Source organism: Macrotis lagotis, chromosome 3, assembly GCF_037893015.1.
Source record: "Macrotis lagotis isolate mMagLag1 chromosome 3, bilby.v1.9.chrom.fasta, whole genome shotgun sequence".
Classification (NCBI taxonomy): Eukaryota; Metazoa; Chordata; class Mammalia; order Peramelemorphia; family Peramelidae; genus Macrotis; species Macrotis lagotis.
Window position 1 is genome coordinate 283,532,258 of NC_133660.1, and position 18,826 is coordinate 283,551,083.

The following is an 18,826-nucleotide window of genomic DNA, read 5'->3' on the forward strand; positions in this document are numbered from 1 at the left end:
CCCAGTTTACCTTCCCTCATGGTTCACTTAAAAAAAATGGAAGTCACTTGTAGATTCACTTGTTCTCCCTCTTATCATCACTGATATGCTTCTAATCCATTTTCACAAGAAATAGGTGACCTTTCTCCTTACCAAGGTAAAGCTCCCCTCATGTATTAGTGATCTCATTTCATTCCATCTTCTCTAGCAGATTTCACCCTCTCTCATTTTCACTCTTACTTCTTTTCAATCTCTCATTGTCTATTGGCTGCTTTACTCCTGCCCGCAAACATGCCCAGGTTTCACTTTTTGTCAAAACAGCCTCACTTACTGATCCATCTATTCCTGCAAGGGATCATGCAATAATATCACCCTTTCCTGGTTCACTACCTAAGAAGACCATTTAGAAGATGTGCCTTCATTTACTTCCTTTTTTTCCCCTCAACCGTTTGGCTTCTGACTTCATCCTTTCACTGCAGCTGCTCTCTCTAAATTTACTCAAGGTCTCTTAAATTGCCAGATCACATAGAATTTTCTCAATCCTCATCCCTAAATTTTTGCAGCCTTTGACACTATCAACCTCTTCTCCCTGATATTCCTATCTCTTCATGCCATCTTACCACTCTTCAATATTATTTAATGCGGCATCATCCACATCATGCCAGCAAATGGGTATATTCCAAGGCTCTATCCTGAGTTCTCTTTTCATTCACTTTCTGTATTACTTCAGTTGGGGATCTTAATAGCCCCTCTTAATTGAATTATCATCTCATTTCAACTACTCCAGCCCTAATCTTGTTCATTTTTAACTGGCTTCTAGATATCTCAGATTGGATACCCTCTAAGTGTCCCATCTAAAAGAAAACTTTTTTTGTCTTTTTCCCCAAACCTCCACCCCTTTTAACTTTCCTACTCTCTAGGGTATCATCATATCCTCAGTTATCCTGAACTGGTGCAACCATAGTGTCATGCTCAGTTCCTCACTATTTCTCCAGCTGTGATTGCCTCCTCAATTCAGAACACATACAATTTCTTACCATGGCCCATTGAGTTGCCTTCCCACCTCTTCTCTGACATTGTCTATACCCTGCTTCAAGGTAGCATCTCATCCCACCTGGGCTATTGCAATTCTCTTCCCTGGTTCAAGTGCCATCTGCTTCTTCATTCATTTGTCAGAGTGATATTCTAATGTACAGATCTGGTACCCCCTTACAAAATTGGAAGTATTTTTCTTCCTTATAAAGAATGCAAGCTCTAACATCTTCTACATGAAGCTTTGGGGGGGGGGGGGATTAGAGTGTGAGCTCCCTGAGAAGCTGGGATAGAAGAACAATGAAGCACCATTAGCTGGTAATTCCCAGGTGAGAAAATTCTCTCCACTGTTGTAGGTCAGCATCTTCTCTACAAATTAAAATCTTAGAAAGTTACCTGGAGGGGGCAGCTAGGTGGCACAGTGGATAGAGCACCAGCCCTGGAGTCAGGAGTACCTGGGTTCAAATCCAGCCTCAGACACTTAATAATTACCTAGCTGCGTGGCCTTGGGCAAGCCACTTAACCCCACTGCCCTGCAAAAAAAAAAAAAAGAGTTACCTGGGGATAATTCTTCCAGCCTTTAAAGGTCAGAGACTGCACTCAAATTCAGGTATTTCCAACTCTGAGGCTGACATGAGAAATGACAAGACCATTCAGTCAATAAACATTTCTTAAGCATTTATTAAACTAAGGCAGACAGGGCACATGGCTTGCCCAGAGTCACATATCTGCTAGACTGAGACTGCATTTGAACTCAGATCTTCCTGACTTGAGGACTACTGCCTCTTATCTGCCACATGAAAGTAATGTGATATTATTATGTATTCTGCATTAAAACAAAACATATTCTGAATCCAGAAAAGTGATAGATTTGCCAAGGGAAAAAGGTAGAAATGAGGATTATTGAAACATTTAAAAAAATTATGGAAATAGAAAGTCAAAAGAATATGAGATAGATGATAATCAAAGTTCTTTCTTGAATTTATTAACTAGCAAACAGGAAAAGCAAGGTAAATGTAATTAGAATTCATGGATATGCCTATGTATATATGCATATATGAGTGTTATATGGACATATGAATCTAAATGTCTTTTTTTGTGGGTATATATGGGAAAGAGAAAATGTGGAGAATATGGGAAACTAAACACGAGGAACGACAATTTACAAAAAGACTGTCATAAAGTAAATAGAACTAACAACCCATTTATACTCCAAAAACTTCTAGCTCCTATGCAATATTTATTGTTTTTTAAAAGACAAGGTAAGAGAATTTGCTTCTGCTTTACACAAGGGAAGGATTATGGGTATAGGATATTGTACATACTGCCAGATTAAGTTGATGTGTGGGTTGATTTGCTAAACTACTTTCCTTCTGCAATCCTGCTTTCTTTTTTCTTCTTTCTTAGAAATGGTGGCTATTTCAAATGGTGATGGAGAGAGAAAATAGCTGGAACAAATGCTACTGTAAGTAGAAAGGAGAGCAATAATTTTTAAATGATTTAAAAATTCAGTTGAGGTGCATGTGTAAAATGCACCAATGTTCCACCTTCCCCGATGATATTGGATAAAAGAAATGCAATTCCCTTTCATGCCAAATGGCCAAGGGATATTGACTGAAATCTAATTAGAACTGGGAAGCAGTCAGTCCAAAAGACCAAATCTAAACACTGTGGGAAAGGAAACCACTGCTGTTCAACACTAGGAAGAGGCAGGATGGGATGCTCAGAGTTACTTGGAACCATTGGGGGAATGGGGAATTTCCAGATCCTACAGACTGCACTGATGCTCATTCCTGGGATGCTATTTATCTGTCAAGTTTTACTACGGAACTTCTCTGCAATGGTACCAGAGCACCATTGCCGGCTCAAAAACCAGACAAGTAATGAGTATTCTTTCCTGGGAGATGACAGGGACTTTCTGAAAGTATACATTCCCATGGACAAGAGCAGGAAGCCAGAAATGTGCCTCCGGTTCACTGACCCCCAATGGCAGCCCCTGAATCGAAATGCCACAGAGCAGGCAAGGCTGGACTCTGAAGACTGCCTGGATGGATGGGTCTATGACAAGTGTCCTCCTCTATTGTTACTGAGGCCAGTAGAAAGTCCAGTATAAGTGAGCAGCAGGTTGGTTAAATTCTTCTCTTTTCTATTTGTCTTTTAATGATATAAAACACATCAAAATCCCAGTTTTCTTTTTCTAAAGTGAACTCTGACCCAGGAAAATCAGAATAAAGAACTCAAAAGTCATTGGGCAAGTTGCTTTTGGTTTACATTCACTTCCTAGTGAGAGGGACTCTCTTTACCAAATCTAAATGAGTCTGGCTGCATTGCGAACCTGTGGGAAAGGACTATTCCTCTCCTAACTAGCCATGAGGTCTTTTGGATGTTTTGTATTAAGCCTGATGAGATCTACATCCTATTAGGATCTGGATTATCCTGATTAGGAACATAGTCATGGACCTTAATAACTATCATGTCTACAGCACTCTACAGACATGATCTTATTTGAAATTCAGAACAAGTCTGTGAAATAGTGATAGGGATATTATTGCCATTTGATAGATTAGGAAACTGAGGATCAAAGAGGTAAGGTGAGGAAGAGTTTGAGGGGAGAACCTTTCATCTGGTCTGATCAAATCTGGGATAGCCTCAGTATACGTAACTCAGAGTGAAGATAATTCCTCTATCTATGCAGACCAACAATCACTTATGGTCTTAGAGTTGTCTTAGAGGCCCTGAGATATTGAGTGACTTGGCTGGGGTTATAGAAGCAAGATGTGTTACCAGGTTTGTATTAGACTGGGTATTCCTGACTCAAAGACTTACCCTACTCTAATCACAGCCAGACTGTGATACATGTCACAGTTTCTTTTAAGTCACCTGCTCACACAGTAATTCAGTGGGTCCTTGGAGCTTAACAGAAAAATGTACAAGATATTTAATTTCTGACCTGAAAGAGAAACCAAACATTTAATTGAGATGGAAGGCTAAATCATCAATACCGGTGGCTCTATGAACTCAAAAGGTAGGTATTATGCCAAACAGAATGGATCCCAACCCATCCACTCAAGTCACTGGCCTCCAACACCCTCTCACATCAGTGTTGTGCCTCTAGTATATGTCTTGCTGTGAAGTTCCTCTAAAGACCCCTCTAAGTGAGTCACCCAAAAGGCTGGGGGCCTTCCTGGACTCTTGCCCTCAGTAGAATACTAATAGATAATTATGGCTTTTGGTTGTTTATACAGTATACTCACTATATTTCAACCCTATTGTCCTCCCCCCAATAAAACATGGAGCAGGGAGAAGATCAGAGCTGGGAAAAGCATCAGAAAATTCTCAAAGACAATTCAACCTGCTTCTTTTCTAGGTCAACACTGAGTTCATCTCTGTCCATTGACAGAATTTGTCCAAAATAGAAATCCTCATGATCAAATGCTATACATGATCTAAGCTACCGTATAGCCTGCTTGTGCTAGGAGTATCTTTCATTCACTTGAACTTTCACATGTGATTTTATTTGGGGGGAAATAGGTGCCTTATGCTCCAACCCATGAACCAAAGAGCAGTAAAACATATATAGGGGACCAATAAGAATGATTCTTAAGGAGCTAAAAGCTGGGGACCAGGAGTCTAATTGCTTCTCTTGCCAGGGACAGGTCAGCTTGAACCAGGTCCTAGACTGGAATTGGAAAGTGAATCACCTTACTGTGAGATTATAAGAAGAGTCAGGTCATCCTCAGATTAACTATGGAGATTGAATGGAAGTCTATGATGCAGAGATACTCAGGCATCTCTCAATTCAGAAAGACTTGTATATCCTGTAGTATATATTACAAAGTATTATTTCAAGGCCGAGTATAGTATTTCATCTATGTGGTTACATTTCACCAAGTATGCGACACTGGAGGAACATTTTCTAGAGCTATTTGAGAAGGGTTTCTTTCCCTACTTTTGAGAGACTAGTTGGCCTTCTGGACTTGCTGCCTACTCAGAGATCCTGTTGTTCTATTTCTTCATGCATGTGAATGAATTTGTAAGCAAATAAGTTCCGCCATTGGCCTGGGAGGTTGGAAAGTTCTAGTGACTCAAGAGGTTGACGTGTAAGAGGTTTCTTTTATCTTTTAATCCAAAACTACTTCCCGATTAAATAATATTTGATGTGTGATGATGCAGCCATGAAGAAAAAAACAAATGGTTCTTGAGGTAAAAAAAAAAGATAGAGCCCAGTTGAAAGTCATATCTACTGTGACTACCTCAGTCCCTGGTCTTAGTATAGTCTTAAAGAATAACATGCCAGGGGTGGCTTGGTGGCACAGTGGATAGAGCACTGGCCCTGGAGTCAGGAGGACCTGAGTTCAAATCCGACCTCAGGCACTTAATAATTACCTAGATATGTGGCCTTGGGCAAACCACTTAACCTCATTTGCTTTGCAAAAACCTAAAAAAGAAAAAAAGAAAAAAAAACATGCCAAAAAATTTACAGCAAATCTCTGACAAAGGCTTCATTTCTGAAATATATAGATGATTGAGTTCTCCAAGGGTGACATAAAACCAGAATGGGGGTAATCCTCTTAATGAATCACAAAGGTGATATTAGAGAAGAGGGATAAAGGGCACAACTTGTAACATACTAATTATGTTCCATTTCATTAAATATTAACTCAAAATTTACTAAGTATATAAGAAATGTTTGTAGTGACTCATTGACCAAGAACCATGTGGGAAGAGTACATCCTAAGCAAATCATGCCCCAACAAATTATCTAAATTAGGAGACCATAGCAATGCAAACATTGTCTACCCTATATGTAGGTTCTGCAAATCTTTTGAAATTATGAAAATAATTCAAGAAGTTTTGGAGATAAAAGGCAACATCCCTGCAGACAACACAAATAGATCTGGATGTCATAGGTAGTGGAGGGAAAAAAAGGAATCGGCTGGGTTCAATAAACAAAGGAATTATCTGTCCTTACTATTGGTGATGGAGCAAAAGTCAAAATAGGAGACTGAAAAGGAAGATTTGAGATACCAGTCATTGCAGGTTCAGGAACAGGTGGTATCAAATGGCAGTGCTGCAGAGGTTCACAATATCCTGTCAGTAGAGCTTATCCCAAGGAAACTTACAAAGATCTCCCACTAGGATTTCACTATGCTTTTCTCCCAACATTAAGTCATTTATCTTATTATCCCTGGCTCTTCCAGGCTAGTCATTATAGTCTGTGCAGTACCTACTACATGCCAATCTTTTCCTATGTTTTGAAAGTTACTTAATAATAGTTTCAGCAATACTTTAATAGTTTTAGTCTATAATTTCTCAATTTGTTAACATTTCATGCCAATTAGAAAAAAAGTACATTGTAAATGGAATAACATTTTGTTCAATTATTCCTACAAGGACTGAACACTACACTGCTCATCTATAACACAGATCAGGCACTTTATTAAGCATTTCATAGCTATATTTTTCTCCCGACAATCCTAGGAGGTAGCAGTAAATATGTATTATTCCTCTTTCATACCAGGATGATTAGATTTTCTAATTTGCTACCATCACAATATTGTCAACCTAGTTATTTTAGATTTATGATTACTAATGTCAAAAACTAAACTTCATTTGACACAAAGTTTCATTATTTTTAATTGGCTTATATTAAAAAATTACACGATGACTTCCCACCTTCCTATTATTGCTTTTGTTCTTTGAGTTACTGAGACGAATTCTTTAAAAATGTATAAATAACTAGTCCTTTAGCATGATTATTTAGATTATTTAAATCAGAACAAAGAGATAAAAATTTCTCTATTCAACAAGTAATTAGCAAACATTTTATAAAGCATTTTGTAGTCTTATATAGATTAGGGAAGGAAGATATGCGTCAGATTTCAAAGAAGCATTGCACTAAAAATTTTTCTATTTCAACAAGATTATTACCCTCTTAGGGAAGCTAAGTGGTGCAGTGGATAGAGCACTGGCCCTGGAGTCAGGAGAACCTGAATTCAAATCCGGCCTCAGACACATAATAATTCCCTAGCTGTGTGAACTTGGGCAAGTCACTTAACGCCTCCATTGCCTTGCAAAAAACAAAAAACACACGAACAAAACTGATTAAGACCCTCTCTGAAGTTGCCTTTTCATAACCTTTACTTTCAAATCCCAAATCTATCCTGTATCAGTGCAAACAAGTTTCAATTCTCTCTACTATTTAGCTCATTTTCAACTTCTCTAATTTTTCCTTGCAACACACCCTCTGGTATACCGCTTTAAGGTTATTTGATGATTATAAAAGCACACTTCATATCAATTTCTATAAGGACTTTTGGACAATGAAATTAGTTATAATCACATGATCTTTTTGTAAGTAATAGGCAAACAGACCCACAAAACAACTCTCTCAGCACAAGTTCCTCACTATAGACACAGATTTTAGGAAACAGGATGATTTGGAGAAGGAACAGTCTTCTGATGCTGAGCGAGATAAGCAGAACCCGAAGAACATGGTATACCCTAACTGCAATATGGGGTGATAATCAAGCTTAATGGACTTATTCATTCCATCAGTACAATAATCAGGAACAATTTTAGGGAATCTGCAATGGAGAATACTATCTGTATCCAGAGAAAGAACTATGAAGTTTAAATAAAAAAAAAGTTGTCTTATGAGAATAAATCATCTAACTACTCAAAGTTAAAGGCATTCATTCAGCTATTTTGGCAATGGTCAAAGGGATCAGTCAACACTCAACTATGATACAGGAATGTAAGATGAATTTTACCATTGGAAAACTATCTGATAGAAATTATACATTTCTGGAGGGATCAAGAAACAACTTTTTCTCTATCTTTCAAACCACTCAAAATTAAGTCTATTTTTTTTTTTTTAGTTTTTGCAAGGCAATGGGGTTAAGTGGCTTGCCCAAGGCCACACAGCTAGGGAATTATTAAGTGTCTGAGGCCGGATTTGAACTCAGGTACTCCTGACTCCATGGCCGGTGCTCTATCCACTGTACCACCTGGCCACCCCAAGTCTATATTATTTTTAAATAATTTGCAAGTTCTGCTTTTCTCTCTCAAAATTACAATATTTTATATATTGAAAACCATATGCTCATTTTGATTTGATCTTTTCTAATCTGAGTACCCTCTATTAATGTGCATGCACTTAATTTTTTCCTATATATATTTTTATACTCTTGTTTAATTCTTCCTTCAATATTTCTTTCCTTAACTTACCATGGCCTTATTTATACAATTTGAACTTATTTACACTAACCATTTAATTTAAACAAAAATTTTACTGTGTTTCTAACTTAAACAATTGATTTAAATTGCAGTAGTATCATTAAACTTCACTTAATTTCAGTTGTCCAAGCATTGTAATCCCTTCTAGGTTGCCATTAATGTAGGGAATTAACATTACACCATATTCAGTAAAAGAGAATGAGGCAGAGTTCTGAACCAATGAAACTTATGAAGTGGACCTCAGATCTTCCTCATGATCTAAGATTCCTCCTTTCAGAATCTTGTATTTATAGAGTTTGATACCCCAAAATACAAAAGAGGTATGGCAAAATAAAGTATTTAATTGGTTGACATAAGACACATAAGCTAAGATAATCAAAAATGATCTGTTAGCAGGATCACAAGTTGGGTGAAACAATGACTATCTCCTCTGACTAGGTGGTCATAAGATTAATGGGCTCCTCCTTAAGTTGGGCAGGAGGAGATAGTGAAAGATATGCTCAAAGAACATATGGTGGGGGGACAGAATTTCTTATAATTGAGTTACTTCTTTCACACTGGGCTTGGTCACCAAGACAAGGGGAAAAATGGTGGAGGGCCTTCCTATGATTAGACAAGTGATCTTATACAGAACTTATAATCAAGTATTGAACTTGGGGTTTGGAAGCAAGTAGACCTGAGTTCAAATTCTGTTCAGACCCTGTAAACATTTGGCAAGTCTCTTAACTGATCTAAGCTTCCATTTCCTCATCAGCAAAATGAGGTAACTGAACAACATAGTCTCTAAGGTCCCTTCCAGCTCTAAATTGATGGTTCAATAATTTTACAAAATTCTTTGTAACCACACCCACAATGCTCACAATATTTTACAAACTAAACTGTATATGGTACAAAATGAGAATTCATCATGTCTCAATGAGTATGTTCTCAAAAAAATGATTCCCTAAGCATAAGTCTTGAACCAATAACCAGATGTCCAATGGGTAATTGGTGATAGAAGACAAGAACTCAGGAGAGAGAAGAGCAATGACTATATAGCTCTGGTAACCATAAGTATAATGGTGCCAAATGAACCCATGGGAAATGAGTAAGATAGATTCATACGAAACTGACTGATGTTAATTGGAATAGAGGTTCAAATTAATTATTTCTTACAGGAGAAAAATTTATGAATAAATAAGAGTCAGAATTGATGTAAAATGGATAATTTTGATTATATCAAATTAAAAATATTTTGTACAAATACAACCAATATAGTCAATATCAGTAAGACAAAGAAAATTGGGAAAACATTTTATAAATAGTTTATCAGATAAAGATCACATTTTAAAAAATATTTAAAGAGCTTTGTCAAATCTACAAGAATGTGAGTCATTGCCCAATTGATAAAAGGTCAAGGAATATGAACAGTCTGTTTTTACCAAGAAGAAATCAAAGGGATTTATAATCATGACAAATGCTCTAAATCACTATTGGTAAAAAATTAAAAAAAAATAAATCACTATTGGTTAGAGAAATGCAAATTAAAACAATATTTAGATATCATTTTACACTATCAGGTTGGCTAAAATAGAAGGGGAAAGTCACAAATGTTGGAGGTGATGTGGAAAAAAAGGGACACTAATTCATTGTAGGTGGAATTGTGAACTGATCCAACCATTTGGGAAAGCCATCTAGAATTATGCCAAATGGGTAGTAAACCAATTTTACCCTTTGACCCAGCAATTCCATCACTCAGTCTTTTCCCAAAGATAATAGTAGTTGTTGTCTTTCAATTTCAAAAGCACACGAAGCATGTAATGGAAACATGACTTGCGCATTATATTTAATTTAATGAGGTATATATTCTGCAAAGACATACTTCTTGCTTGCCTTTTCCAGAATCATCTCACTCCTGCACCTGACTTGATAGAAAACAGGACTTTTGTTGATGGTCTGGATACTCTGGGGGCCTTGACCCTTGAGTATCTTCTCTCCTTGGTGGCCCAGTAACACCAGACAAAGTGACAATATGTGATATCCAGTGACAAAGTAGCAACTCATGGCAAAACTGGCATTTCAGCAATGTGAGGCTGTGTCAACACGGTTAATCCAAACCTGTCTCTTTATGAACTAATTGTCTCAAACCTTCAACATACTTCCCTAGGGGAAAAAAGGGAAAGAACCTATGTATTCTAAAATGTTTATACCAATTCTTTTTGAAGAGGGGAAAGAACTGGAAATTGCAGGGATACCTATTAGTTTGAGAATGGTTGAACAAAATCTAATATATGATTGTGATGGAATACTACTATTTTATAAGAAACGATGAGTTCAATGACTTTAGAAAAACATGGAAAGACTTGCATGGTATAATGAAGAGTGAAATGAACAGAACCACGAGACCATGGTATGCAATAAAAGCAATATCGCTTTTAGAATGACTGAGCAAATGAATTATTTTGACTTATATATATTCGAATTAACTATAAAGGACACATGAAAAATGTGCTATCTGCATCCAGAGAAAGAATTGATGAATAGTGGTACGTATAGAATAAATTTGGGCTTATTTGCCTATTTCTGTCTAATGATAACCATCTCTTGGACAACAGGGAGAGGAAAAAAAATTTCCTAATAATTTGTATTGAAAGGAATAGCAGGGGGCAGGTAGATGTGGATAGGGCACCAACTCTGGAGTCAGGAGTACCTGAGTTCAAATCTGACCTCAAATACTTAATAATCACCTAGCTGTGAGACCATGGACAAGTCACCCCATTTGCCTTGCAAAAAGAAAAAAGAAATAGCAAATTGCGTATAGAGGATTTCTAGTTTCATGTGCAATCATCTTTCTATAGTACTGTTATGGAAATGTTTATTTTATTTCATATATTTAAAATATAATTAAAAAGTTAAAAATCAGGTTAGGTGGCACAGTGGCCCTGGAGTCAGGAGGACCTGAATTCAAATGTGACCTGACACTGAGTAATTACCTAGTTGTGTGGCCTTGGGCAGGCCACTTAACCCCATTGCCTTGCAAAAAAAAAAAAAAAAGAAAAAAGAAAGAAAAGTAAAAAATCTCAACACTGGCCAATGAATTGAAAAAAGACAATTCTACAAAAAGTAAATACCCCAAATATTCAAATTTTAGAACAATTACACTCATTTCACATTCCAGACAGTTTTTTCTTAAAGTTCTGCATATTATTTTTCTGCAAAATGTGTACAGAAATTTGCCAGAAGGACAGGCTCAATTGTGAAGAGGCCGAGAAATTAGACTAAATTGCCAACATTTGCTGGCTTATGGAGCAATCAGGTGAGTTCCATTAAAAACATCTACTTCTATTTCATTAACTACAATAAAGCTTTTGACTTGGTGGATCACAACACCATGTGGCAAATCCTCAAAGAGATGGGAGCCAAGTCATCTTACTTATCTCCTGAACAACCAGTATGTGGACCAAGAAGCAACAGTTAGGATCAAACATAAAACTTCTGATTTAAGATTAGGAAATAAGTACAAGAAGATTCTCTATTGTCACCGTACTTATTTAATTCATATGCAGAGTACATCTTAGACTTAGGCAGGATGAATAATTCAAAAATTGGAATTGAGTTTGCTGGTAAAATATCAAAAATCTCAGATTTGCAGATCATACCACACTAATGGCAGCAAATGGAAAAGAATTAAGAAGCCTCTTGACTGACAGTGACAGAGGAGAGTATAAGTTCAGATTTGAAGCTTTAAATTAAAAAAACCAAGGTCTTAGCAACTGGTCCTATTTTCTGGCAAGTGGGGTGGGGGGGAAGAAATGGAAGAAATGACAGATTTTTAATTCATATGGCTCAAAAATCACTGCTAAGGAAGACTGTAGCAATGAAATTAAAACATACTCCTTGAAAGGAAAGCTATGACATAGCTGGACAGCACACTGAAAAGCAAAAGATATCTTTCTGACAAAGATTTAAGTAGGAAAAGCATTTTTTTCCCAAAAGCAATGCATCCTGGTGTGTTGTGGATCATCAGGAAAACTGAGTACAGCAGAATTGATCCTTTCGAATAGAGTGCTGTTGGAGTACTCTGAAAGTACCTTGGAAAGCAAGGAAAACAAATTAGTCAATAGTTAAAGAAATTAATTCAGATTATTCACTCTGAAGCTCAGATCATGGATCTATAGCTTAAACACTTTGACCACATAATGGGAAGATAGGACTCATTAGAAAAGACTTTTCATTAGAAAAGATTGAAGGCAAAAGGAAAAGTGGAGAGCAGAAGATGAACTAGATAGTGTCATGGAAATAATAAACATGAACCTGGATAGGCCTCAGTCAATGGTGGATAGTAGAAGGGCTTGAGATGCTATTGAGCATAGGATCGAAAAGAGTGATACATGATTAAAAATGACTGTTATGCCGAAAGAAATGATGAGTGGGTTGATTTCAGAAAAAACATGGGGAAAACATTAACTCCTGCACAATCACAACTTCAAAGGTGAAAGAATTAACTTTTCTGATCAGTATGATGATTTAAGAGAATTCCAAAGAATTCATGATGGAAAAACACTATCCACCTTCAGAGAATTAACTGATTTAATTAAGTTAAATCTGATTTAATTAAGATCAGGGCAAAACCGTTTTCACTTTCTATAGTTTTATTCCTTCTTTAACATGACTGATAGAGAAAGGTATCTTGCATAAATTCAAATAGATAAATGATATGAGTTTTTTGCCTTCACAATGAGTGAAGAAAGTATGGGAAGAAAGAGAAAATGTTCAAAGTAAGTAATAAATTGAAAACAATAAAAAAAACTCATGTTTTTCATCTGTTGTTCAATTCCAATTTATCCCACACATAACTTTTTGGATAACTTTGCTTGTTGTCTCTATTATTAGATCATGAACAGGGAGGAATCCTGGGTCCATATCTCCCATATCTCCATTGATGAATACAGTCCCCAATGAATACAGCAAAAAAAATATGCAAGATAATTTTCAAAATAAGAAACACAAATGGGTAATAGACACTTAACCTCCCCCCCATACACACACACACACACACACACACACACACACACACACACACACAACTTAACTAAGAACCAACAACTTGCAAATTATGACAACTTGGAAATGCCAATCCAATACATAAATCTAGGAAAGAAATTAAAAGCAAAAAGCCTCTTTTTTCATTAAATTTTGAAAAAGTCTTCTACATTCCTGGTTGATAAAATTTCAAACTTTAAAAATCTTGCTGGAGACTGATATGATAGTTCATTTTAATGGGAAAAAATCATAATCTTTGACCTATAATATCCTTTTTAACAATATTCCATTACAAAGTAATTGAAAAAAAGCAAAAAAAAAGATGTCTCTACTCATTTTATTCATAGAAATCTCCATTTCCACACTTTTACCTTATTTCTCCATGTATAAGATGCACCTTTTTTTCAAAAAATTTGGGTTCTAAAAACTAGGAGCATCTTATACAGTGATTGCAGATTTTTTACTTGCAGTTCCTGCTTTCTTGAACTTTACCACCTATTGTAAATTTTTTTGCTTCCATTTTCAGCTTTTTCGCACTTGTTGTCTTTGCACTCATTGTTTTGCCTTTGTTACCGATATATTAGATTATGTTCTTTCCAGAAATGGCTCAGAAAAGATTTTCATCCTGTGCTGAATTGAAGTTAAAAGTGATCCAGTTTGCAAAAATGAATGGAAATCGTGTTGCTGAATGTCAGTCTGGTCCTCCTCCAACTGAGAAAACAATCTGGAACTGGCTACAGGAAGAAGAAACCCTCCTGAAAGCTCTCTGGCAGAAGAAGGCCATGAGAGGCAAGTCAGTTAAATGACCTGATTTAGAGAGAGAATTGAAAATACAGATTGAAGAGCAAAGGGAAATTGGAATTCCTGTGCTTACAAAGATGGTTCAGCATGGGGGCAGAAGAATTGCTGATGAAAAAGAAGTGACTTGATTTCCAAGGAGGACACAATCGGTGCTTCAGGTTCACAAAACAAAATGGACCAAACATGTGTCCACACACTAGACTTGCCCAAAAGATGCCTGAAAGCTATAAGCCAGAAGGTCCTTGAATTTCATGATGATTGAAACTTGAGTTTGATAATTTTATGTAATACATGTTTTTCAAATTTCAGGCCCCAAAATTAAGGTGCATCTTATACATGGGGAAATATGGTATAATTGATTAAACAAGTAATTGATTAATATTGACAAAAATCAAAGAAATATTTATGTATTCAAGACTTTCGGTTGATCCAATTAGGATCACATAGTCACTCTTTCTACTCTTTTCTCACCCATTTTCTGCCCACCTATGTCTTTCAGTGGGATCTGATGTGTGGAGAAAAGTCACTGATATCAGTTGCTCAGGCCATGTCCCAAGGAGCGATACAGACAGGAAATATCATTTTGGGGATACTCTCTTCTTTGAAGTGCTGTGGTATCCAATCTATGTGAGCTTCTAAAATAAAGATGGTCCAATAGAAACTAACAAGGAGGCCGAACCTAAGGGCTTCTTTCACAGTCTTCTTTCTGCCCTCCTGTAGTAACCTCACAGTATTTCTTAGTGGAGCAAGGCCCCCTTCAGGGATCTGTGGAGCTCACTCTGACTCTGCATGTGGTCAATGAATGAAGCAATGCTGTTGACCGGTTGCACCAGGTTACTTTCCAGATTATCAATACTCTTATATGAGGTACAGACCAGTCAGAATCTCACAGCTTTGTATCATGCCTTGTGGTATGTAGACATTCACCTTATGCAAACTGTACATCCTAAAAACAATAGTAAACAGATGATAATTTCTTCCTGTTCCTTGGTTGATAGACCAAAGTTTGAATGGAAGGACTCAGTCTGAGCAACAAATATGCTAAACAAAATTAACTGTTGTAAACCAGCCTATGTTCTCACTCTCTCTGTCTCTTTCCCTTGTACACACATACACACACACACATCATAAATATGTGTTTACGTGTGCGTCTCTCTCTATAGCTATTGATAGATACACACAAACACAAACACACACAAATAATTGAGCACACAAAAGAAACTCCAACTCCTTCATGTCCCTATTACTGTTGTTTGTATTAAAAGGCTCAGTACAGATTATCATCTTTCAAATATATTTAGGTTTATATTACTAATTATTTGTATGGGCTGCTGGTAATTGAACTAACTTAAATAAAAGTGATAAACTCAAAGTATCCTGAAAGGACTGCTTTTTGTGAGAGCAAAAGTGAACAGTCTTATGTCTTAAACTCAGTTTATCTAACCTCAGTTTGGATATAGGACACAAATAGGCAATAAAGTCTAACTAAAGCATTCTATATTAACTTTCACTAAAGCATTTGCAATTTGACAAGGACAATGGCTGACCAAATATACTGACTCTCAGATGGCAGTTTTTCAAATACCAGCAAAAAAGACTAATTTGGGAAGATTAAGGACTGGGGTCAATACCTTGAGGACAATGGAATCTACCAGCTATGTAGTTCTATGTGTCCACAGAACTTTCCATATGATACTCTTGGTTAACGATGGATGGTTGATTAGGGAAAGTGAGGAGACAATCTCAGTATTTAGGTTTTCTATGCCAGAGGTGGGAAGAAATTGCCTTTCAAAACAAGTCTGATTGAATGTGTTTCAGTCAGTGAGAAGAGAACAAAATAGAAACCACCCACCAAAACTTTGTATGTGATACTGTTTTGTTACTTTGTCCTTAGGTTTGGGAGAAGGACAGTGATGCTGTGGTCCTCTCTGATAGCCATGATTGCTGGTACCTGCACAGCCTTTGTGACCACCTTTACTGGCTACGTCATATTAAAATTTCTCTCTGGTATCGTATTTGTCGGGACCCATCTCACTAGACACTGCCTGGGTAAGTGCTATGAAGGAAGTCATGCCTTTTTTGTTACTCTCTGGGGAAGAACAAAGAAAGTCTGAGATGTTCTGATCCTGGCCAAGTGGGGAGTAGGCAAGGTTAGGAAAATTGCACTATTAATATATAGAGATTTCACAGGAGTAAATATATTTTGAAAAATTGATTTGTTGACAATGAATAGAGAGCTGACCTAGAGGGTAAGAAGAACTGGGGTAAATTTTTCCCTCTGACATTTGATAGTGTTGTGACCCTGGACAAATCAGAAACATCTTGGGATCTAGGGAACTCTAAAACTATAGAACTCAGAAAAGGTACCACAATGTATGTAGAGAGGGAGATTTCCCTTCTTGGAATTCCTTAAGTCAAGGAAATAACAGTTTCATTGACCCTATTCCCTTTTCTTCCCTCCCTCCTTCTCTGTCTCCCTGTATTCTCCCATTCCTTTCCTTTCTTTTCAGTTTATCTCTGCCTCTCCCCCAACCCTGCATTCTTCCTCTCTCATTCACTCTCGTACATGACCAATTGAAAAAGTCCCAAAAAAACTATTCAAAGGGTACAGTCATTTTAGTCAGTTTATTTGCACTAATTCCACACTGCCTTCTAAAATGACTGTATTATTTCACACCTCTATTATCAGTGTGTTAGTGTGCCTGTCTTCCCAGGAGTCCTCCAACATTGGCTATTATCATTTTGAGTCTTCTTTGCTAATTGCCAGTATATGAGGCAAAACCTCAGGGTAGTTTTAATTTGAATTTGTCTTGTTATGAGACATTTTGAATATTCTTTCATGCAGTTGTGAATACTTTTAAGAACTTTCTCTTCCTATAGAACTGCTTCTTCACATTCTTTGTTTACTTATCTATTGGCTAATGATTGACTAATCATATACCTATTGACTAATCATATATATATATATACACCTATGTAACTACATATTTGTAAATTTATGTGATTTATTGATTTTTATATATGTATATCAGCCAAACAAGGTATGAGATAAGAGTATCGGTAATTTGACCATTTCCTTTCTTATCATAATTTTGTTTGGGCAGACTCTTTTTAGTTTCAAGTCATCAAATTCTTCTATTTTATCTTTTCTAACTGCCTCTAACCTGTTTTTGGTTAAGAATACAACTCCTACCCTAGCTATGAGAGGAATGTGATCTGCATCTCTTCCAATTTTTTTATACTAAGATCTTTAATCATAATGTGAGTTATGCATTTAGAATGTATTGAGGAATGTGATGTAAGATGTTAGTCAAAGTTCAATTTTTAGCAGGCAAATTTTCAAGGGAAGGGATTGTTTTATTTTGTTCTATATGTGTGTTTGTGTTTGTGTGTGTTCCCAGTACTTAGCACAGTGACTAGTGAATAGTGGGACCTTAATCATTTTGATGGACTGATTAATCAATTAGGGCAGCTAAAGAACAGAGTGCTAGACTTGTTGGCACAAAGACCTGAGTTTGAATCCTGTCTGAGATTCTTGCAAGCTTTGTCACTCTACAAAAGTCATTAAACTTCTGTCAGTCTCAGTTTTTAAAATGGAAATAGAAAACATCCCCTTCACAAAGTTTATTTTGAAGATCAAACAAGTTCTTTGTAAACCTTAAAACCCAATCCAAATTCTGGAGTCTTATTAGTAGGTGCAGTATTAATTGGTGCCAATGAAAGTTCTTTCGAGGCCGATGATATGATCTGATTGGCCCATAGTGGGATTTTAATAAGTGTCTTCTGATTGAACCTTTGGTGTATGTCAGCTGTCCAGCTGATAGAATGGAAGCTCCTTGAGGGCAGAAAATGCTATTTTTTTTTGTCTTTGTGCCTCCAATGTCCAGCATAGTGTTTGCTTAGCACAGAGTAGGTTAAATGGCAAATGTTTGTTAAAATATTTACTATTGAACCACTAAGCAGCAATCAGTTGGAACCCAACTCTTGGTAATCCTGGGGTTCCATTCTCTCTGCATTTCATAAAGCCAAATAAATTGTTCTTCTTGTTCTTTCCTTAAGTCTTAGAGTGGATACCTACTGACAAACAGATTCTTGTGAGCACTTGTAATGGATATGCCTCAACTTTGGGACAGATCCTCCTCTCTGGATGGGCCTACCTGATCCGTGAATGGTGCTGGCTGCAGTTTTCCACTTCGATCGCCTATGGAATTCCCTTTCTTTTGGTCCTGTATGTGGAGAGGAAAGCAAACAAATCATTCAGTCATTCATACATTGAGTTTCTTAGCACTTAAAAATCACTTCCTATATACACCAGACCCTAGGTTAAATTCTATCGCTTCAAATTGAAAGGATGACAGGTGAGCAAGCAAGTTTAGGGAAGAATGTAGCATTGAGAAGGGCCACTTTGCAAAGCTGCTCCAAAGTCCTCCTAAGTCTTCTCTCTTGCCTCACCTTGCACTACACAGATCAGACTCTTCTGTGTATTGTAGGATGCTGCCATCAGTCCCCAAGAGGACAGACAGGTCATGCCTCGGGGCCATGACAGCTCCCACCAGGGCTTTCTGTTAGAACCAACTAAATTTCATCCACAACAAAGAATACAGAAATGCTACTTCCTTTCCCTTCCGCTGGGTTTAGCACTCACTACACTGAACTTAATTTTCCCAACTTCCTAGAATATTAGAAATTGGCATGTATACAACATATTATGGTTTCCAAATCGCTTTCCAGATCTTATGTCATTGGACTTTCA

At 36.8% G+C, this 18,826-nt stretch overlaps 1 protein-coding gene across 1 annotated transcript in view; it reads left to right on the forward strand.

Moving 5' to 3' along the window:
• Positions 1-2,761: 2,761 nt before the first annotated feature.
• The window catches only part of LOC141519400 (solute carrier family 22 member 20-like), a 34,810-nt gene continuing 18,745 nt past the window's right edge, over positions 2,762-18,826 (forward strand). Inside the window, 3 exon segments of the mRNA XM_074231650.1 lie at positions 2,762-3,031; positions 15,915-16,122; positions 18,133-18,301. Of these exon segments, the coding sequence (XP_074087751.1) occupies positions 2,762-3,031; positions 15,915-16,122; positions 18,133-18,301 (647 nt within the window).